Source organism: Lactuca virosa, chromosome 7, assembly GCF_052849685.1.
Source record: "Lactuca virosa cultivar CGN04683 chromosome 7, Lactuca_virosa_CGN04683_v6, whole genome shotgun sequence".
In the NCBI taxonomy this organism is placed as follows: domain Eukaryota; kingdom Viridiplantae; phylum Streptophyta; class Magnoliopsida; order Asterales; family Asteraceae; genus Lactuca; species Lactuca virosa.
Genome location: NC_136432.1, coordinates 225,394,902 through 225,418,868, shown reverse-complemented (window position 1 = coordinate 225,418,868; position 23,967 = coordinate 225,394,902). Strand labels below are relative to the sequence as shown.

Sequence of the window (23,967 nt, the reverse complement as noted above, 5' to 3'; positions counted from 1 at the left end):
GCAGAGTCTACAGCAGGGCTGTAGTGGGTTTGTGGCTTATGTGGTAGATACGAGGGTTGGTGCAGAGAGACCGAGGTCGGTCGATGAGGTCCCGATAGTGCGTGAGTTCCCGGATGTTTTCCCCGAGGAGTTGCCGGGTGTGCCTCCCGAGAGGCAGGTGGAGTTCCGCATCGATTTGGTTCCGGGGACAGCGCCTATCGCCAAGGCGCCCTACCGCCTTGCACCTCCAGAGATGCAAGAGTTATCCTCGCAGCTTTAGGAGCTGCTGGGGAAGGGGTTTATACGGCCGAGTAGCTCGCCGTGGGGAGCGTCGATCCTTTTTGTCAAGAAAAAGGATGGTTCACACCGGATGTGCACTGATTACCGGGAGTTGAACAAACTGACGGTCAAGAACCGTTACCCCTTACCGAGGATCGCAGATTTGTTCGATCAGTTGCAGGGAGCGTCTTGGTTCTCCAAGATTGATTTGAGGTCTGGATATCATCAGATGAGGGTGCGTGATGAGGATATCCAGAAGACAGCGTTCAGGACTCGTTACGGGCATTACGAGTTCGTGGTGATGCCTTTCGGGCTCACCAATGCACCGGCGGTGTTCATGGATCTCATGAACAGGGTGTGCAGGCCGATGTTGGATCGTTCGGTGATCGTCTTCATTGACGATATATTGGTGTATTCGAGATCCAGAGAGCAACATGAGGAGCATTTGAGGGAGATCCTAGGGGTTTTGAGATTGGAGAGGTTGTATGCCAAATTCTCCAAGTGTGATTTCTGGTTGCGAGAGGTCCAGTTCTTGGGACATCTTGTTAATCAGAATGGGATATTGGTCGATCCGGCCAAGATCGAGGCTGTGATGAGTTGGGAGGTGTCGAGAACCCCCACCGAGATCAGGAGTTTCCTAGGATTGGCCGGCTATTATCGGGGATTTATCAGAGATTTCTCCAAGATCGTTGTGCCTCTTACCAGATTGACCCGAAAGGGTGTTGCTTTTTCGTGGGGTCCGGAGCAGCAGACCTCGTTCGAGACACTTCGCCAGAGATTATGTGAAGCCCCCGGTGTTAGCCCTCCCGGAAGGGGTGGAGGATTTTGTGGTGTATTGTGACGCGTCGATATCAGGATTGGGTGCAGTACTTATGCAGAGAGGGCATGTGATAGCATACGCATCGAGGCAGCTGAAGCCTCATGAGACGAGGTATCCTACACACGATCTGGAGTTGGGGGCTGTGGTGTTCGCCCTCAAGATCTGGCGTCACTATTTGTATGGGGTTCGGTGTACCATATACACGGACCACAAGAGCTTGAAGTATCTGATGGATCAGCCCAACCTGAACATTTGTCAGAGGAGATGGTTGGACGTGGTAAAAGATTATGAGTGTGAGATCCTGTACCACCCGGGCAAAGCTAACGTGGTAGCCGATGTCTTGAGTCGCAGGGTAGAGAGTGCCCCTTTGCGAGATGTTTGTATGAGGTTGACAGTGATGACTCCGGTGTTGGACACCATTCGGGAGGCCCAGGTGGGGTCCATGAGACCGGAGAACCGCAAGCGAGAGCGGGTGATTGGGCAGATATCAGAGTTCATTGCCGATAGCCGGGGGCTTATGACCTTCCAGGGTCGGATTTTGGTGCCATTTGAGGGTGGGGCACGTACTATTTTGATGGAAGAGGCGCACAAATCAAAGTTTTCGATCCATCCAGGGGCCACTAAGATGTATTTGGACCTGAAAAGAGATTATTGGTGGCCCTGTATGAAGAGGGATGTGGCTTGGTTTGTAGAGAGGTGCTTGACCTGTCGCAGGGTTAAGGCTGAGCACCAGTGTCCGCATGGCAAGTTGCACCCACTTGAGGTTCCCCAGTGGAAGTGGGAACAAATTTCCATGGATTTTATCACCAAATTGCAGAGGACTGCGAGAGGCGTCGATGCAATTTGGGTGATCGTTGACCGGCTGACGAAGAGCGCTCATTTTCTTGCTATCAGTGAGAGCTCTTCCACAGAGAGGCTGGCAGAGGTGTATGTGAGGGAGGTGGTATCGCGGCATGGCGTACCAATCTCGATTGTGTCAGATCGAGATGTGCGCTTCACTTCCAGGTTCTGGAAGAAGTTCCATAAGGAGTTGGGTACTAGGTTGCATTTCAGTACCGCTTACCATCCACAGACGGATGGGCAGAGTGAGCAGACGATTCAGACGCTCGAGGACATGCTTCGAGCATGTGTGTTGGACTTCAGAGGGAGTTGGGACACGTATCTGCCTTTGGCTGAGTTTTCTTATAACAACAGCCACCATTCGAGCATTGGTATGCCTCCCTTTGAGTTATTGTATGGGAGGAGGTGTCGGACTCCCATTTGTTGGGGAGAGGTAGGGCAGCGAGTGATGGGCAGCACTGAGATAGTGATTCAGACGACAGAGCAGATACAGCAGGTTAGACAGAGATTGCTGACGGCCCAGAGTCGCCAGAAGAGTTACGCGGATAGGCGTCGATCCGAGCTCGAATTCCAGGTTGGAGATTTTGTACTCCTGAAAGTGTCTCCTTGGAAAGGGGCGATCCGATTCAGGAAAAGGGGCAAGTTGGGGCCCCGGTACATTGGACCGTTCAGGGTTATTGCGAGGGTGGGCAGGGTAGCATATCGATTGGAGCTACCTGCGGAGTTAAGCCAGATTCATGATACCTTCCACGTGTCTCAGCTGAGGAAGTGCATAGCCGACGAGTCGGCAGTGGTACCATTGGAGGATATTCAGGTGGATGCGAGCCTGAATTATGCTGAGAGGCCAATCACGATTATGGATCGGAAGATCAAGGTTCTGAGGAACAAGGAGGTGCCTCTGGTTCAGGTCCAGTGGCAACATCGGAGAGGGTCCGAGCTGAATTGGGAGCTAGAGTCAGAGATGCGAGAGCAGTACCCGGAGTTGTTTGCAGCATGAGACTTCGAGGGCGAAGTTTGGTTCTAGTGGGGGAGAATTGTAACATCCTGAAATTCAGGTACAACTATTTAACCCTTATTTTTATTCAAAGTGCCAAGTTTAGCCCTTAAGGGAAATTGGTAGCAAATGAGTACGCTGCACGTACTCATGCGCTTATTTTGGACGCGGACTCGCCTGAGTATGCTGGGCGTACCCAGGGTTACGCTGGGCGTAATGTGTCCAGATGCAAACCCTAATTTCTGACTTGTGCACTATATATTGGATGCTAAGGCTCATTTCTCAGCCTCAATAGCAGTGAGTAAAACCCTAAGAGAGAACTGTCCATCGTCCTTAGTGAGTGTGTGTGATTTTGGAGCTAAAAGTGCCTTGGGGTGTTAGTGAAGAAGAAGGAGAGGAGCTTGTGGAGGCTAGAGCTTGAAGTGCAAGTTTGGATCTGAGATCTACAGAGGAAGGAGCTGCTTTGAGAGGTATAAAGTTCAAAACTTTCCCCTTCTTTTGGTTTGTTGTTGCATGGGCCATTTCTAGGGTTAAAAGTCCCAAAGGTGGAGACTTTATAAGTGTAAGGTGCTCCATGGTCCGAGATCTGTCCCCTTTCAGTGATATTTGTGTTTTAGATCCATAAAGTTTCCATCTTGGTCGTTGATATGAGGACATGCTAGAGTTTTGAGCTTTCTAGGGCTAGAAATGGAATATTTCGGGTGTTAGTGACTTGTTCAGCCATGCAAAGGCTTAAAGTCATCGACTTTATGGACTAAGAGGCTTAGAATTGGTCAGATCTAGAAGTTGGACGTGAGTCTTAACTGTTTAAGACCTCAAGAGCTGAAGGACTGAAACTGGGAGTTACGCGGGGTGTAATCCCAGTACGTGCAGCCCGTTTCTGTGAGGACGCCGGGTACGCCCAACGTACATGTTTGGTACGCGCAGCGTAACCCGGAGGGTTGACTTTTGTTGACTTTTAGGGTTTGGTCAACTTTAGGGTCTTTGAGCCATGGAGGGGGTAAAATGGTCTTTTACCCTTCTGAGAGTACTAAGAGGAGGAATAGTCTAGCCTTGAGAGACGTATTGATTTAGAGTGTTTATTTTATATGATTAGGCGGAGGCTAGACCCGATTTTACAGAGTTCGAGCTTTACCGAGTTACCCGAGGTGAGTCTTCTCACTATACTATACCTAGAGTGGTAATTAGAGTTATGTGACAGATTATTTTGTATGCTTTTGCATGATGTGATTTCTATGTGATGTATGTTATGCATGTTACAGAGTTTACAGAGTTAGGACCGGAAGGTCCACAGAGTTAGGGCCAGAGGGCCCACAGAGTTATGGGACTGGAGGGTCCCACTGAGACACATTGACCAGAGGGTCAAACAGAGTTATAGCCTCGAGTGGCTAATATGTGTTGTGTGTGGTATTTTGGGGAACTCACTAAGCATTTATGCTTACAGTGTTGTGTTATGTGTTTCAGGTACCAGTGAGGATCGCGGGAAGGCGCCGACTTGATCAGTACACACACGAGAAGTTTTTATGTTATGATCTTGGGATGTGATGTTATGATTTGACTATGTGATGCAATGGTGTTTTTATAACAATTATGGATGAAAATGTGTTTTATAAAATGTGAAAAATTATTTGAAAATTTGGGTGTTACATTTTACGACAAAACCGGCACGGCGCCGCGTATCGTAAAAAGTTAATTTTTGATAATTTACTTTTTAACCTTAGCGATCTAAACAAATGTCTTAGTCTACGTTAAACCTAGAACGTACATAAAAATAACGTCCAAATCTGACTTCGTTTGAGGAAGTTATGATTTTTTCTAAGATTTTGCATAGCAGTATACAGCCCGAAAATCGAATTGTAAACCGATCGATTTGTAGCCGACACAACCTAAACATGAATTGAAGATATCATTAATAGGAGCTCCATGATATAAAGACAGTCGAAAACGGACGTCGGATAACAAAGTTATGAATTTTTAACGAACTTTAACTGTCTAAGCCTGTTAAAATATAAATTTAAAAATAAAGTAAAAATTAGCCGACATAGTCTAAATGAAAGTTGTAGACCACATCGCTACCTACACGCGGATATAAATAACGTCAAAAACAAAGCTCGTATGCTAAACTTACGGATTTTAGAAGATAATTAGTTTTTTTGAGTAATTTGCGAGTGACACGTGGCACCATCTCATCCACAGCTTCCTCCCCACGCCTTGCCACCAGATGGTGACACTTGGCACCCCAACACGTCTTTTTGAGCCAGTAACACGTAGTGTTGGTCAGTTTCCAATCCTATAAATAGAGACACAAATCTCGCATTTTCTAAGTTTTTCCCTAGCACTTCCTAAGTGTTAGAGGCGAGTCCTGGAGTACTAGAAGGCTCCGAGAAGAAGAGCTTTCGGCTTAGAAGTTATGCCCGCGCAGAGCCCGGCTCCTTGCTAAACCCCCTTGTAAGTGAGTTATGCTTACCCTACAGTAAGTATAACTTATGTTTAAGTTCATTATCATTATTATAAACCTATAAACAAGATTTATCAGTGATTCCAATTCGTTATAAAGATTGATCTACTTACGGGGATGATGTCTAGACTGTGATTTAGTGAGGTGTTTAATGTGGGCTTTCCAAACAGTATACTTCGTATACCAAACAGGCCCTCCCTCCGATATGATCCTACATGGTTGTTCCTTACTTGATAGATCATGAAAGTAGACTTTGAGTTAATGATAAATCTAGACTAATAATTAGTTGCAATAAATATTAGACTAAAATCTAGTGATAATAATACTAGGTTTTGCCAAAGGAAAAGACGATTGTTAGAAGCGAAACGCTGCTGGAATTTCAAGTCTTCAATTTAACAAGTGAGTGCATAGTTACTTTCATCTTACACATAGATATGAAGTATTTAATATTAATACATGCTACATGTGCTTATTATCTGTGTTCCTGATATCTATGTTAGATGAACGATTTATACATGTTTTACATGATTTAAACTGTATATGTATTTTTATACCTATAAATATATTGGGTAAAGATGGGTAGATGAAAGATGAGGTAAAAAGATGAGAGATGAAAGATGATATAGATGAAGAGAAGCCTTGACCTTAACGATGATGTCATCTAGCAGAGTATAGATGACAACCACGGACTATTCTAGACAGTCCAGTGGAACGCTAGCAGGCTCGCAACCTGGTGTTTGTGAACGAAGTGTTCATCAGATGTACTCTAAGAACCCTGGCGGCTATGGACTTAGTGCCTTACGAATGAACATTGGCAGCTATGGACTTAGTGCCTATAGATAACATTGGCAGCTGTGCCTAATGATTAACCTCGGCAGCTATGGACTTAGTGCCTGTCGGATAAAACCTGACAGCGATGGACTTCGTGCCTATTCCTTCAAAATATCCTTAGGAATGAATTAATGAAGAATAGACGATTCTTAGGGTAGATCCTTAGGAATAAAGAAGATAATGGGGATGGATAATCGGGTTAATTTTTTGACATGAAGTATGTGAAGAAACACATTAATTATATTATTGTGGGTTGAAAACCCTATGTACTCACCACGTTTCCCATCCTGACCCACTCAGTTTATTTATATCACAGGTGTTGATATGAAGATACATTACACTGAGAGATTAAAGGAGATGTAAATCATTAGTGTAAATGAATGTAAGGACTGTTTATGCTTATGTTTTTGTATTGATGATGACATCCTAATGTTTTAAATAAAAAAATTCATTTCTTCGGAAATGCTTTGATAATATCATTATCATGTTTTCTAGGAACTAATTCCGCAATATTATTCTTCAAAAAGGATACTATGATTTTTAAATAAGCATAAATAAAATTTTTTAAATGACCGTGAATTTGGAGATGTCACAGGAGCTGTTTGCATAAAGTACTTGAAAGAAGGAGATAAATGAGTAGTGTTAGGTTTCGTGGCCTGATGTAATAAGCATGTAGTAAAAATAAATCTTGTAACCATTTTCGGAGATAATGAAATTTGTAAATTATATTATATGTTGAGTTTCTTTGTGGTTTTCTTTTATGGTAACAATTCTTGGAACGAGTATGAGTAGGAGTGAAAGGTAGTAGAGGCCTATACTATCGGAAGCACAGGACTTGCACTTGGATCAGGGAACGTCACAAGGTTATTAAGTGTCTAAGTAATTGAGTTATTTTGTTCATTTCCATCATTACCTTTGTTTCGTTAATGACTATGAAGATAGATATTCCAACCTTAGTGGTCATATTAAATCGAGTCCAACTAATCTACGAAGTAAATTCGATGTAACATTCTACTTTAGATTGAAGGAAATACAATCAGAGCGATCAATAGAAGTATCGTGATCGCCGTTAAAATTAAGCATCCTGTAGCTAGAAGTGCTACATGCTAGAATGTGATTATATCGCATTCGAACATGAAGGAAGGTATCATCCATGTTAGAGTCTGACTCAAAGAGACATAAGTATAGCCATTGCATCATGCGATGGAAGATCATTAGAGTATGACCGTTCAGTGTGGTATGTTAGTCAAAGTAAAGACCTTATGTTAGGTTAATTTTATTCTTGAAAGAGCAGGAATCTCCGATTAAGATCAAATTTAGAATGAAGAACAAGTGCAAGATTAAGCACCGCCATTAGTCAGTAAGTCCAAAGAGTTACGACTTTTACCTAGGATGGAAAGGTAACATGTTGAGTCATTATACAAGTCATGTTTTGTTGATGATTCTCGGACGTAATCATCCTAAGGGTAGATAATTGTAACATCCGCAAATTCGGGCCAGTTAATTAAGATATAATAAGCGTTAAGAACGACTTTTTAGTAAAAAATATTATTTAGGATAAATAATCCTAACCAAAGTTATAGTATATGTGAAAAGGATTTGGTAGATATAAAGAACACTAAATCCGACTTCGTATGAAGAAGTTATGCTTCTTTGAAGTTTCCCAATTAATACGGAACGACTCTGCGTATCGTAAAAAGCAAATTTTTGATAGATTACCTATCAGACCAAGTGATCTAAAGAAACTCGTAGAAGCCATGAAACCGAGAGCATGCATATAAAGAAAGCCTAAATCTGATTTCGTGAGAGGAAGTTATATTTTTTCTAATATCTCAGCGTAGCAGTATAAGGCTCAGAAACCGAAATTGAAATCGTTCAATTATTAGGAAGAACAATCTAAACGAGATTTGAAGATGTCATCAATACCTATCCGTCGATATGAATACAATCAAGAACGGACGTCGTATGAGAGAGTTCTAAATTTTTAACGGAGTTTAACAGTCTAAGCCTGTTAAAAATATAACTTAAAAATAAATTCAAATTTTATAGAAGGGGTCTAAATGAAAGTTATAGTTCTCATCGATAGCTACGCGTGGATATAAAACCCGTCGAAAATGGAGATTATTTAAGAAAACCGAAAAATATGTGTGCAGCCGCACGCACAGACAAAATGCACGGCTCACTGACACTCCACCAGATGCTTGACACGTGGCACCACTCAAGGAACGACACGTCAGCACCCCAACCATTTGCGCGACGCGCCTCGACAGAGTGCACGACACGCATATCTTTTTTCAGCTATAAATACCCACCTCCTTTTAATCTTCTCATGTCTCACCCTACAAGATTTCTCTCTCGATATACTTCGAATTATAGCCATTTTACCTTAGTTCTTAGTATTCCGGCGAAGCCCAGCGACCCCTAAATGCCCGAAAAGTACTATCATTCAGGTAAAAGCTCTATCAGTGCAATTTCCATATTTTTGTCTAGGGAATTTCTGTCACATCAAAGGAAAATCTAAGTGCTAGAGCGAAGTGCTGTCAGGGTTCCGAGTCATCACTTCGCTCTAGCACTTAGATTTTCCTTTGATGTGACAGAAATTCCCTAGACAAAAATATGGAAATTGCACTGATAGAGCTTTTACCTGAATGATAGTACTTTTCGGGCATTTACGGGTCGCTGGGCTTCGCCGGAATACTAAGAACTAAGGTAAAATGGCTATAATTCGAAGTATATCGAGAGAGAAATCTTGTAGGGTGAGACATGAGAAGCTTAAAAGGAGGTGGGTATTTATAGCTGAAAAAAGATATGCGTGTCGTGCACTCTGTCGAGGCGCGTCGAGCAAATGGTTGGGGTGCTGACGTGTCGTTCCTTGAGTGGTGCCACGTGTCAAGCATCTGGTGGAGTGTCAGTGAGCCGTGCATTTTGTCTGTGCGTGCGGCTGCACACATATTTTTCGGTTTTCTTAAATAATCTCCATTTTCGACGGGTTTTATATCCACGCGTAGCTATCGATGAGAACTATAACTTTCATTTAGACCCCTTCTGTAAAATTTGAATTTATTTTTAAGTTATATTTTTAACAGGCTTAGACTGTTAAACTCCGTTAAAAATTTAGAACTCTCTCATACGACGTCCGTTCTTGATTGTATTCATATCGACGGATAGGTATTGATGACATCTTCAAATCTCGTTTAGATTGTTCTTCCTAACAATTGAACGATTTCAATTTCGGTTTCTGAGCCTTATACTGCTACGCTGAGATATTAGAAAAAATATAACTTCCTCTCACGAAGTCAGATTTAGGCTTTCTTTATATGCATGCTCTCGGTTTCATGGCTTCTACGAGTTTCTTTAGATCACTTGGTCTGATAGGTAATCTATCAAAAATTTGCTTTTTACGATACGCAGAGTCGTTCCGTATTAATTGGGAAACTTCAAAGAAGCATAACTTCTTCATACGAAGTCGGATTTAGTGTTCTTTATATCTACCAAATCCTTTTCACATATACTATAACTTTGGTTAGGATTATTTATCCTAAATAATATTTTTTACTAAAAAGTCGTTCTTAACGCTTATTATATCTTAATTAACTGGCCCGAATTTGCGGATGTTACAATTATCTACCCTTAGGATGATTACGTCCGAGAATCATCAACAAAACATGACTTGTATAATGACTCAACATGTTACCTTTCCATCCTAGGTAAAAGTCGTAACTCTTTGGACTTACTGACTAATGGCGGTGCTTAATCTTGCACTTGTTCTTCATTCTAAATTTGATCTTAATCGGAGATTCCTGCTCTTTCAAGAATAAAATTAACCTAACATAAGGTCTTTACTTTGACTAACATACCACACTGAACGGTCATACTCTAATGATCTTCCATCGCATGATGCAATGGCTATACTTATGTCTCTTTGAGTCAGACTCTAACATGGATGATACCTTCCTTCATGTTCGAATGCGATATAATCACATTCTAGCATGTAGCACTTCTAGCTACAGGATGCTTAATTTTAACGGCGATCACGATACTTCTATTGATCGCTCTGATTGTATTTCCTTCAATCTAAAGTAGAATGTTACGTCGAATTTACTTCGTAGATTAGTTGGACTCGATTTAATATGACCACTAAGGTTGGAATATCTATCTTCTCACACACTGATATCTTTCCTTTTAATTTTCCGTCTCTCTTTCTTTCTATACCTAGGGCACGCTTCGTCGCCTCCCTCATCTATAAACCACCAGAGCATCTAAAAATGTGAAAACGATGAGAGAGTACACGAGGATTCAGAGTGAGATCGAGAAGGAGGAGGGGGAAGCAGCGGTGATGGAGTTATGTTGGCGGCGAACAGTGGCAGACCCCAGCGATGACTTTCGTTCTTCATCGTCTCGATGCAGGTATGTGAGCAAGAGAAAAAATGGCGAGACCCACTTCCTCTTCTTTTCTGATTCGAATCGCAACCTTTTTTCTTCAGAATCAAGTTTTTCTTTTTCATTCCCGTCTCTCACCCCGTCTTAATCTTGGTTGCAGGTAGAAATCGAAGAACAGGGAAAAGACAGGGAACTGGGAATTCTTCCTTTTCTCTGCGCGATTTACGTATTACAGTAGAGTGCTGGCTTGGTGGTGGTCGAAAGTGGCGTTTTACAAGTGTCTTAATCTTGGTTGCAGGTAGAAGTCCACCTCTTCTCTTGATTTGAGCCTTACAATGCTATATATTGTTCGAATCTGTACATGTGCAGTCTTTTTTTCTTGCAAAATCAATTGGAAAGCCAAATGTTATGCTGATTTGAACCTCTTCTGTTGTTTATTTTATTGTATGCACCAAAGCTTCGCAATTCTTTTGCTTGAAAATGTTTCTCAGGTATGGTATTTTACTCATTTAAATTGGCTAATAGGGGAAGAAGATAAGTTATGCACATAAGGTGCTCGATGAAATGCCCGAATCCAGAAAAATGGAACTTGAATGCTTGCAGTTGTAATCTTATATGAATATAATGTTAGATGTCTCATTTTGCAGTTAATCATCAATGAATACTCCATGAGGCTGGTCCGAGAGGAGCAAGGCAAGCAACCACAACCAGTATATTTATGTGTGAATTTATGTTTGAATGACTATATTTATTTATGAATAACAGGGTATTCATTTGTGAATATCAGTGTATTTATGTGTGAATGACTATATAATTATACATAATTGTTTCATTAACATTTTTGCAGATACAATGAATAAACATGCATATAGTGGGAGGTGGGAGATTTACCAAATGAAACACCGACACCAATACCTCTTTTGGAAGGAGAAAAAATGTGTTTTATTCATTTATGATTGTAATTGTAACACTAGTTTCCGTGTCAAAAAAATATATATTGTAACTTATTCATTTACTATTATAATTATATTCTTATATGAATAGAAATGTGTTTTATTTATTTATATATGAGTACCATTTTAGTTGATTTGATAATCTTTTTTTCGGGTTTTATTCATTTATGATTTTACAAGTGTATTCATAAATACAACTGAGTTAATTCATTTATAATTTACAATTTTATTCATTTTTAAATGTAATGTATAAATCATTATTTATGAAGATATTTTTTTTATAAAATAAATGAGGTGAACCGATAAATTATTCATTATCAAATGTTGTTAGTAAAAATAAAAATATAAAACAAATAAACGTTTTTTTAATTCATGTTAAATGATATTTTTATTAATTTATTAATTAAAAGGAAGATTTTAAGTATTCTTAATAATTGGGGAAAAAATTCCCATGATTTTCGGAATTGATTAATTACTTTCCATTTATCCATATTTAATTAAATTGAAAAATGCCTCTAATGCCCCTATAAAATAATTGGTCCACAACTGTTCTCGCGTTCTCAACCTTTTATATATATATATATATATATATATATATATATATATATATATATATATATATATATATATATATATAAAACCAATTCTTGACCAATCAAGAGATAAGATTATTATAGTAAATTCAATAATTAATAAATTAAATACCAAAATCATAACTTATTTTTATAAAATGAAACCTCGTACCATTAGGTATTATTCAACCTCTTTATCGTACCCCCAAAATCCACAGCCGTCTGGAATCCATGGCCGCCGCCGATCACCAATGACCCATATCGTCATCAACACACACGAATAATGAATCACCAACGATATGTTGCCTCTTTCTCTGCATCCTCATTCACCCACCTCCGCCTCGTTGCATCTTGATTTTCCCAACGTTGGAACATTGCATCATAACATGTAAGTAAAGTTAGCAAACAATGTTAATTTAATGTCTATTTCTCTTTTTCTTACTAGTACTCTATCTCTCGTGTTGTAGTATTTTAACGAAAATTAGCCAACCTATGAACCCTAGGTGTGAGAATTTTTCCGTTCAGTGATATTGTGGGATTGTAAATTCCCACGTCCATGCCTATTATATTGGACCCCATTCCTCCCTTTTCTACTCTAATCAACCCCAATCCTCCGTTTTCAACTTAAATAAAAATAGGAGAAATCGAAAGGAATGAAGGCTAAAAGAAAAAGTAGTTCAAATTCTTAAGGATTATTTTTTAGTCTTGTTATTTAATGTAAAATCCTACCACGATCCTGTTCTAAGCTTCATTTATCGTCTGTAAACTTCCATCTTCATTACTTCATCAAGTTTGTTTTCCATTTTTCATATTTGTTGTAGTTTTATTTTTTATCTTTATTTTATTTTATTTTTTTGTACTATTTTTATGTGCTTAAGGAAGTTTGATTTCACCTGTGTTTTTTATGTGCAAATGGAAGTTTGAGTTATATTATATACCTACAATTTTATTTTCTACAATGTTTGTGATGCCAATCTAAGTTGCACGGAAACGGATACGGCAACGGGAAACGGATACGGAACGGAAACGGGAAACGGCAAAACTCAAAAATTCAAGATACGGATAGGGCATAGATACGGCAATATAAAAAATATGAAAAAACATATATATATATATATATATATATATATATATATATATATATATATATTAAAGAAATTCCAAAATATGTAAAGTTTAAACTCCAAAAATACTAAATATTTTAAAAGTAACTAATTATCAATAATCAAATCATTTTCAAAGTCGGGTTCATCTAGTGAGAGATCTGCAAACTCCAAAAACCCGACGTCTTCCATTGAATCAAAAGCATCTCCACCCACATCCCACATCTTTACATCATCTTTCGGAGTCCTTGACAAAAGTCAGAGATTATTGTGGATGTAAACCAAGTCTTGAGCACGACTTGTAGTCAACTTGTTCCTTTTAAGCGAGTGAATAAATGCATAAGTACTCCAATTATGCTCAGCACAAGAAGAAGAATTAGGTTGTCCAAGTAATCAAAAAGCCAAAGTCTGGAGAAAAGGAGTTTGAGCACCAAAGTTAACCCACCAATTCTTGGGTTCCATAGTAGCCATCTTTGAAATGCTTGTTAAATCTTCAAAAGGACCACTCTTCATTGAAAACATCGCATACTCATCAAGGACTCTGCCATACTCATCACCATTAGGAAACAACCTTCGAAAACATTTCATCCTTTCTTGTGAAATTTCTCCATCCCTATGTGGAGCACATCTTGTAGAATCCTCCATTAACCATGCATCACTATAATATCTACAACATCCAAAAGTTAAAAAATAAATATATAATAGAAATCAAGTGTATAATTTAAAATCTTATACCTTGGATGTAAAGAGTGAGCTAAACAATGTAGGGGAGTGTTATTCTTCGCCCATCGAGCCACTAAAATACGATGCACAACGTCGTAAAAACAACTTATTTGAGATGTCGGACGTTTTTATTTCTTGTAGATCTCAATCTTCACTTTCTCAATCATAGAATCCCACATCTCATAGACCAAGTGTAAACATGGTTTGTCAGTGTCACAAGCTCTAATCATCTCATATATAGGTCCAGTGAAACTAAGAATATATGTTACTTTATCCCACCAATCATCATTCAAAATATATTCTTTCACAGAGTTTGCTTTCTCAGTGTCATCTAATCTATAAGAAGACCATTCTTCGCTTATGACCATAGCTTGAAGACCCCTTTTGATAAGTTTCAATCTCTTAAGCATCACAATGATGGAGGCAAAGCGAGTGTCAGCAACAGAAAGCAGCCTAAGAGGAGTAAACTTGGTGAAAATCGAGAGCCTCATGTTATGGTTCGTGATGAAATTTTTTATTGCAAACGCCTCTTCGTGAACTTCTTTTATCCAGCGGCACTGTTCATATGTTAGTTCATTTGTTTCCACATTCCTTGGTGAACAAATGTTCTTCAAAGCAAGATTAAGCGTATGAACAACACATGGTTTCCAATAGATGTGAGGAAACTGACTCTCTATAATCTCTCCAGCCGCCTTACAATTTGCTGCATTTTCAGTAATTATTTGCACAACATTTTCATGACCAATTTCATTGATGACTTCCTTCATCAATTCAGCAATAAAAAATCTATCTTTCACTTCCCCAAAACAATTCACTGCCTTTAGAAACAAAGAACCATTACCTGAGGTAGCCATGAAGTTGATTAGAGGTTTTCTTATAGGATCACTCCAGCCATCACTCACAATAGTCACACCTTTTTCTTTCCATGTAGACCTAAGTGGCTCAAATAGCTTGTGAACATTATCTTTTTCTTTTTGTAGTAATGTTGTTCTTAGCTTATTATAACCAGGAGGTACATAACCATCAATTTTGTTGTTAGCAGCAAACTGAAAAGCCCTGACATAGTGTGGATTTCTTGCAAGATTAAAAGGTAAACCTCCGGTATAAAACATTCTAGCTATTTCTTGATCCAGTTGGTCCCTAATTTCAACACCAAAAGCTCTTTCAATAGGTGTTGAAATACCTTTTCTTTTCTTAAATCCAACACCAGCTTCACATGGCAACTGGACTTCTTTCGCTTGTGACTCGGTTTTCTTCTTTTCATATGCATCTTCTAATTGTGTCATGTTAAGTTTGTCAGCTGTTGTTGCTTTCTTGCAAATAGAAATCCTGGTACCTATATTAAACAACATAATAACATTGACATTCTCAATTACACAACATGAAAAAAATAAGGTCATCATTGACATTATAAATTTAATTACATTACATTAATAAAAACAAGAAAGTGAATAAAAAACCTCTTATTTATTTGACTTTACCATTGTTCATGAATAAATAGTTCTATTGAATAACATGAATCAAAAGTGCAACAAATACATGAATCAAAACAAAAATCGCAGCCTCTTATTTCATTACAATTGTTAATGAATCATAGTTCAATACTTCAATACAATAACATGAATCAAAAATTACAACAAATACATGAATGATGAATCAAAACAAAAATCGCAGCCTCTAATTTTCTTTCTTTATAATTTTTCATGAATCAATACAATAAGTCAATAACATAAATCAAAAATCGAAAATTACATAGACACACACACTAATTTGAACAATAGATTACCTTTTATTCCAAGCAAATGTGTTCTAACTCTAGAATATGATCCTTGCGGGGTTTCACTGCAAAGGTTACACTTGAACTTCCAACATCCTCCTGCTCCAGCAAGTTTATCGAGTTTAGTCACAAAACTGATGTAGATGATCCTTGTGTTTCTTGTTCTTGAGAAGAAGCCATAATAATCGAATTGGTGAGTGGTGAATGTGTGAATGAGTTTTGAATTTTTTTTCTTGTTCTTGTCTTCTTGATCGACGACACAGAGAGGCAGTAAAAAAAACTATAAAAGTCGATGATCACCAAGGAAAACAGTACGCAGCAGCCTTACGCTTGTAAACTTCTAAATTCTAATCGACTAATTGACTAATTGTAGGGTAATAGCATTAGCAACCGACATAGGACTAAGCCCATTACTCTATTACTGCGTATTAAAAGCCCATGCAAAAAAAAGGGAAACGTGAACGAAACTTGCGAGAAACGTTTTAGGGATTGCCGATTCTAGCCGGAAACGTTTCCCGGCCGTTTCACCGGCGTTTCCGTTTCCTAGGCGTTTCATATACGGGAGCGGCTACTGATATGGCGTTTCCATGCATCGCAGATGCCAATGCTTGCAAGAAATAATATGATTTCAATTTCAAGACAAATCAATTTAGTTATGGGGTCTGAATTCAATTCCCGCCATCTTGAATGATTACAACGGTAAATTTGATTTTTATTAAAAATGATAAAAAAAAAGGGAAAGGAAATCACTTACATTGATTTCCAATGTGCAAAGTACCATTCAAGACATATAAAACATAGCTTGTGTTTGGTTTTGCCTTTTAGTACAGTAAATGAATCACAAAATCTTGGCATCAATTCTTTATGTGCAGTAGCATATTCATTATGTACACACCACACCATATTAGTCATATGACTTTGAAATTAACGTAGTGGTTTTACCTTGTTATTTTTAAACCTTTTTACCAACCAATGAAGGTGTACGGCTAGTTGAAGGTGCACGGCCGTAATCGTGTGTACAACTATGGTTTCTCGGAGTGTACGACCCGAAGTTCACGACCCACAGCCGTGTACAGCCGTAGAACCGTGTGCGGCCTCGGAGTATACGACCTCGATGTACGGCTCGGTGTACCGCTCAGCAGCCTCTCACGTGTACGGCTCGGTGGTTTGCGGTCCAGCAGCGTTTCCGGTTCGCTTCGTTCTCGGCCTCGCAGCTCGCACGTGTTCGTCCAGCAACCTTCTTTCTCGTTCAACGCTTATTAAAAAAAGGGAAGGGATTTTTGGGGGCTACCGAGTTTCGAACCCGGGTCCTCTGATTCTTTAAAATCAGCGCCTTACCAATTGAGCTACCAAGCCACACGCTTCTTTCCTTCCAAATTTAATTCATAAAGACTCGCTGCTGCAACCTAATTTCGCATTTTTGACATATTTAGCCCAAAATTCAAATATTTTTTATTTTGAAATTCCACTTTCAACCCAAAAATTCTAGTTTTTATATTTTTTGATTTTTTAAATTGACTTTTTCCTAAAATTTGGACTTTGACTTTAAAGTTTGACCTTTGACTTTAAACTTTGACTTTTTCGTTTATCTTTTAAATTTTCAAATTTAGCTTTTCGGTTTGACTTTTAAGTTTGATTTTTTTAAATTTGACTTTTAAGGTTGACTTTTGAGTTTTTAGTCAAAGGGCATTTTTGATTAACAATGAGTTCTTCAAAAATCAAAGTCAATGAACTTTCCTTGGAGAATTTACGTGTACACTATGAATTACTACGAAGAGAGAACGAGGAACTAAAATACGAAGGATACCAACTTAGGAAAGGCCAGAAACCATTGAAAGAACAACTAGATGCCAAAACTAAGGACTTTAGGAAACTACAGGAGGACCATAGCAATAAGTGTGTCAATTATAGATATCTTCATAAAGAACTTGCTGCTGTCATTGAGGAACTTTAAAAATGGAAAATACGTTTTCAAAATGCCGATTTCAACTTTAAAAAATACGATGTGTCAAGTGACAAAGTGGCAACAATGATTGAAAAACTAATGAAATGGAAGGACCAAAAGCAAGTAGGAATAGGATATGAGAGTGTCCCTCCTCCATTCAATCACACTTATACTGTTACTCCTTTGACTCAGGAAGAAATAGATAGAGAACCATTTATGGTGTATGGCAAACCTGTCGTGGTTGTGCAAGAAAGTGTTGAGGTAAAAGATACTAATGATTCTACTTCATGTGCAGGTAAAGCAGCAGAAGATGAGAACAAGGAGAAAACTATTGAACAATCCAATGTCTCCTTGAACTCTGAACATGTTGCTTATAACTCAGTCACTCCTAACAAACCTACTGTTGAGAAATACAGGCCACCAATTCCAGTGAAACAGAGTGCTTGTTACAAGTGTGCTTGTGGGAAAAATAAAAGACAAGGCAAGGATACGCCACCAGGGGCAGGAAGAAACAACTTCTACATGAAGAAGCAAACTTGCTTTCACTGTGGAACACCTGGACACATTGCCAGAAACTGTCCAAATCGCGCATACGTTCCTTACTACGCACAAGGGTGGTAGAACGTGCCAAGAGGGAGATTTTCCAAAAGAAATCCCTCAAGGTCACGTTCAGACAATGGCGACTGGAATGCCATGACGGGCAAGAATTCACATCCCAAGGCTAAGAATCCATCTCCCAAGGTAAAAAAGGGAATGTCGGTCAAGAAGCAAAAATCAAAGTCATCTCAACAATCAGCTTCAAGTTCAAAAGCAAGAGACAAGGCACCCATCGGATCGAACAAGAAATAGGTTAAACCCGACTACATATGGGTACCAAAGATTCAATCTCCCAAATCACCTAATGACTCTAATATTTCTTCATCTTCTGTTTGTGATAAACAAGATATGTCATGGGAGAGTACCGTGCAAGGATGAAAAAGGTCAACCCAGTTTCAAAATGGACTGGGTTCCAAAGGCTAACTGATCCCGCTCTGTGTCGGAGCAGCTATGAAGGCATATCATCAGACTTCGGTTTGTTGGTAGTGGCTGTTCTAGGCACATGATATTGGACATCTCTCAACTGTACAACATTCAGAACTTTGCTTGGGAGTATGTGTCCTTTGCGGGAAAGGAAGTAAGGAAGGAGTGGATCACAAATGGGGTTATGTGCTTAATGACATGAAGAATTTTCGGATCTGTTATGAGATTATGCGTATTGTTCTCAGACCTTCTGGATGCCAATTCAATCGGTGACTTACGGTTTGATTTTTCTTCTCGATACTCCTGAGTTTATCTTACACTGTTTCATTTCAAAGACATTTTTCTTTAATTTCCTTATATGTCTTTCTTTAGTAGATTGTTTTGGGAAGTGATATGAAGTATAGTGCTAAAGGGCAATTTATGATGCGTGTAATGCACTAAAGCCGAATTGTCTTGACTCTGTATTCAATGTGCTGGTAGGCACAAAGGATTCAAAAGGACTAGACTCATTTTGAAAATTTTAAAGGACTTGACTAATATGAACTTAGATAGTTTCATTTGGACTGGCCATACGACGCTCGGGTAGATTGAGCAGTAAGATAAACATGGGAGCCTGCGAGATACACTAAAAGTTAATTATCTAGAACTGTGGCTGAATATTTCCTTGATGTATGGACTCATGTCCTTAATTCCGGTATTGATAGGGAAACCGGGGGGGGGGGGGGGGTTCTGATAAAGTAGGTCTGTAGGAAATTATTTTCTTGCTTTCTATCTGTCAGTCATATGTTGCTTCCTTTGCGTGAGTGGAACATATCCGACCTGGAATGCAACATATGCAACTCTATCTCTATGCATTTCCATATCTATGAAATTCTTTCTATCTGTTAGCCATATGTTGTTCCATCTACGTGATCGGAAGATCCGACCTGGGACACAGCATATGCACTCTACTATCTCTCTAAACCCCTATCTATGTTAGTCATATGTTGTTCCCTCTGTGTGATTGGAAGACATCCGACCTGGGATACAACATATGCACTTCTATATCTGACTTCTTTCTTAATGATTGAATACTCATCTAACGTAAGGAGTTCTTTGGAAGTTCTTGATTACCGGGGTATATCGGTTAGTGGGAAACATGTTCTAGTACATCTAAAATTGAACCATTTAATAGGTTGTCTGTAGATCTTGCTGCTTAATTTAAGTGGACAACAATATCCTTGGCCGTCGTCAGCTAAATGTCCATTTAGGAATATATATCACAATGACTTGTCACTTATAATCTGTCCAAATTGTCAACATCCTTTGTGTTTAAGTGGACCACAATACTGGTGATTGACCAGATCTAGACATGCAGGCGTGTGCTGATAAACGATATTGGATTGCTTGACAACTTTGATCCCAAATATTTTTTGTTTTTGTTAAATTTGTTCATAGTTTTCCTCTATGCACAAATTTAGGGGGAGAATTAAAAAAAATTCAAAAATCAAACAAAAATCAGAAAAACTAAAAGAAATCCAAAAATAGTGTTATTTATGTTTTATTTTTTGTTTAGAAAATCAAAAATCCAAAAATACTTTTGTTTCTGTTTTATTTTCTTTTTCAGAAAATATAAAAAATCCAAAAATATTGTGTGCTAAGTTTTCTTTTAGTTTTCTTTTGTATTGAAAAGGGAATTCAGATGTAGACCAGACTCATGGAGACTGTATCGAAAATTTCTGAGCCAAAGCTTCATCCGTGAGCATCAAAGAATTCTCATTTGAAGGAGCAAGAAATGAAGATTATTCTTTCAACATTCAATCCTTCAACCCTAGAAGCAAGGTGAAGCTGACTTGAAGATTATGTGTCAAGTTGCATTGAAGTCTCGTCAATCAATTTGCTACTATCTTGAACCTGCTGAAGTGATCCAAAAAGATTAGTTCTCTCTGATTTTCTCTCTGAAGATTCTCAAGCTGAAAACGCTATCTTTCAAGAATCTTATCAAGAAGCCTCCTCACCCAATGTGCGTTTAGAGTCAAATTTTGAAGAAAAGACCAACTGCTCAAGATGAAGTCATTCGTTGAAGATTCATTAAGTTCATCTTGAAGTTGTGAAGAATTTGAAGATTAATGCTGAAGCCAAGCTCCCGATGAAGATTGACAAGAAAAGCCAGCTACTTTTTAGGGGGAGTTTGTTGGGTCAGTTAGAAAATAAAGCTATAAACCAAGGGGGAGATTGTAATGGGTTTTGAGCATTCTAACACTCCTAAGTGTACATGCAACCATAGAAAACCTTGGATCTATGTTTGTCTAAAATACATGCAAAATACTTTTTCCAAGGTTCATAAACCTATCTAGCATACATGGGGAACTTTAAACATAAAAGATAGCTAGAATTACATACCTTGTAGTTGATATGATTCCTTGAAACCTTGAGAGCCTAGCACCCCAAGTGTGATGCCTCAAATGTTTCACACAACACCAAATGCTTTGGAATGACTTTGAGAGATATGTAGAACACTTGAAAATCGGCCTAGCCCTCTTGCAACTTCTTGTGTAGCCGATTTTGGTAGATAACATGTCCTTTATATAGTGTCACATCTAGGGTTACACCATGTAAACCCTAATGTGACATGACTCTTCATTTCCATGACCCATAGGTTTGTATCTCCCATGGAGCCTCCATGGAGCATCCTATGGGCTTAACCTAACTTGATAATCCATGGAGCCTTTTAGCCCACTATACAAGTTATGGATGATTTACATAATCAACCCATATATTTAATTAGTCACCTTTTGATCACTTAATTAATTCTAGATTAATTCTAGATAAATACTAATTAAATAATACTATTAATATATTAGCACTTATAATATATTAATAAACCACATGTGTTATTTCTGTCATTAAGTCTATCCAAATGCATGATGCAATGCAACCCAAATGGACCATGCCGGGTCGGGTCAAGTACATACCAGAAATAGTTATGGACTTAGACACCTTATCCAACAGTCTCCCACTTGGATAAGTGTAATAACTATAACTGCAAATATGACTTCAGGAACCGATCAACAATCGTAGCTCTTTTCAAGGTCTCTCGGAACTGAGAAGATGATGGTACGCCATTTAAGATAAGTGATCATATAATCATCTGTTCTAGATATCGGCCGGACAAATACATGGAACAATGTCTTACTTATTGTCCAACAGTTTGTTTCCCGATTTCCGATTTGTTTGACATAGAACTTAATTGAACACATCAACTTAGTTCTGACCGGGCCCGGTACATAGGTCAAAACAAAATCATCGAGGGGCCCAGAGATCGCTTCTAATCCAAGAAGGAACAGATAAACTTCGACTCATATGCTTGTTCTACTACTTGTTAAATCACACACAAACACACGTTTTATAACATCGAGTTACCAATGCGTTTTCGCATGATCAATGCATAACCAACTCATAGACAACAAGTCATATCTCTAGGGTTGAAGACTTATATGATATTACCGTTTCGCGATCACTCGAGATAAATTCCATGAAGTGATACCAGCGAGCGTGGGTTGAATCCAATACTCAGAACTTATGAGCACTCATGAGTGTTGAGGCCATGTCCAACATCTTAGACCTCTACAACCAACTCATGACAGTCTTAATTCATATCTACTTCCAACATATGACCGACTGTGGATCATTTGAATAACATGTAAAAACACAACATAAATATTCTGGAAGTCAAAACATGCAAAAGAAATAATAGTAAACGATCGACACAAGATGGCAACACTTTACTCATAAATAAAACACACCTTTTATTCATCATCAAATGTCAATTACACTTTACAAATTTCAGAAATTATCTAACTACTAAAACTAATATCATCCTTCAGCCCTATGCTCCTTGCATGTTGGAGATGCTTAACCCTGCCCAGTCCCTTCGTGAGGGGATCTGCCGGGTTCTCATCCGATGATACCCTCTTTGCCACGAGGAGTCCTTCTTCTATGCGATGTCTGATAAAATGATATTTTCTGTCGATGTGTCTGGATCTCCCGTGATCCCTTGGTTCCTTTGCTAAGGCAACTGCACTTTCACTATCACAGAAAATCTCTATGGGCTCCTTTATAGCTGGTACAACTCCAAGGTCTCCAATGAAGTTCTTTAGCCATATCGCCTCATTTGCTGCCTCGCTTGCCGCTATATACTCTGATTCGCAAGTTGAATCAGCAACTGTCTCCTGCTTGGAACTTTTCCAAGAAATTGCTCCTCCGTTTAAGGTAAAGACCCAGCCCGACTGAGAGTGGAAATTATCCCTATCAGTCTGGAAGCTAGCATCACTATACCCTACAAATCTCAAGTCATCACTCCCACCGAGGGTAAGGACCCAGTCCTTAGTCCTCCGCAGGTAGTTGAGGATATTATTTACCGCAGTCCAGTGAGCCTTACCAGAGTTCCCCTGATACCTGCTAACCATGCTCAAAGCAAAGGCTACATCAGGACGAGTGCAAGTCATAACATACATGATCGAGCCTACTGCAGAAGCATAAGGTACTCGATTCATTTATGCTATCTCAACCTCGGTACTCGGGCTCCGAGTCTTACTCAATCTAGCGTTACTCTGGATGGGTAACTCTCCTTTCTTGGAATCTTGCATGCTAAACCTCTTCAGCACCTTATCCAAGTATGTACTTTGACTAAGTCCAATTAGTCTTCTACTCCGGTCTCTCAGAATCCTTATCCCTAGAATATAGGCAGCTTCTCCTAGGTCCTTCATAGCGAAACACTTCCCAAGCCAGGACTTCACTTCCTGCAAGGTTGGGATGTCATTTCCTATGAGTAGTATGTCATCCACATACAATACCAAAAAGCTAACTATACTCCCACTAGCCTTGACATATACACAAGATTCATCTTCACTCCTCGAAAAGCCAAACTCTTTGACTTTCTCATCAAAGCAAAGATTCCATCTGCGAGGTGCTTGTTTCAATCCATAGATGGATTTCTCAAGCTTACACACTCTATTAGGGTACTCTGTACTTACAAAACCCTCTGGCTGACTCATGTAAACATCCTCAGCCAACTTTCCATTAAGGAAAGCAGTTTTGACATCCATTTGCCATATTTCATAATCATGAAATGCAGCAATGGCTAACAGGACCCTAATAGACTTAATCTTGGCTACTGGTGAAAAGGTCTCATCATAATCAACTCCTGGAGTTTGAGAAAAGCCCTTTGCAACCAGTCGTGCCTTATAAGTGTGTACATTACCATCCATGTCGATCTTCTTCTTGAAGATCCATTTGCACCCAACTGTGTTAC

At 38.9% G+C, this 23,967-nt stretch overlaps 1 protein-coding gene and 1 long non-coding RNA gene across 2 annotated transcripts; one reads left to right on the top strand and one right to left on the bottom strand.

The window, feature by feature from the left end:
- The first annotated feature begins 10,716 nt into the window (after window positions 1–10,716).
- LOC145123323 (uncharacterized) lies at window positions 10,717–11,538 on the top strand. The gene is made up of 3 exons (XR_013715099.1): window positions 10,717–10,879; window positions 11,039–11,072; window positions 11,229–11,538. It is a non-coding gene; the product is annotated as an uncharacterized LOC145123323 (long non-coding RNA).
- Window positions 11,539–13,317: 1,779 nt separating this feature from the next.
- On the bottom strand, window positions 13,318–15,218 carry LOC145127604 (uncharacterized). The gene is made up of 4 exons (XM_079062770.1): window positions 14,132–15,218; window positions 13,945–14,005; window positions 13,655–13,876; window positions 13,318–13,456 (listed from the first exon to the last, which is right to left on the bottom strand). Exons 1-4 carry the CDS (start codon window positions 15,216–15,218, stop codon window positions 13,318–13,320), a joined length of 1,509 nt encoding a protein of 502 aa, XP_078918896.1.
- Window positions 15,219–23,967: the final 8,749 nt, after the last annotated feature.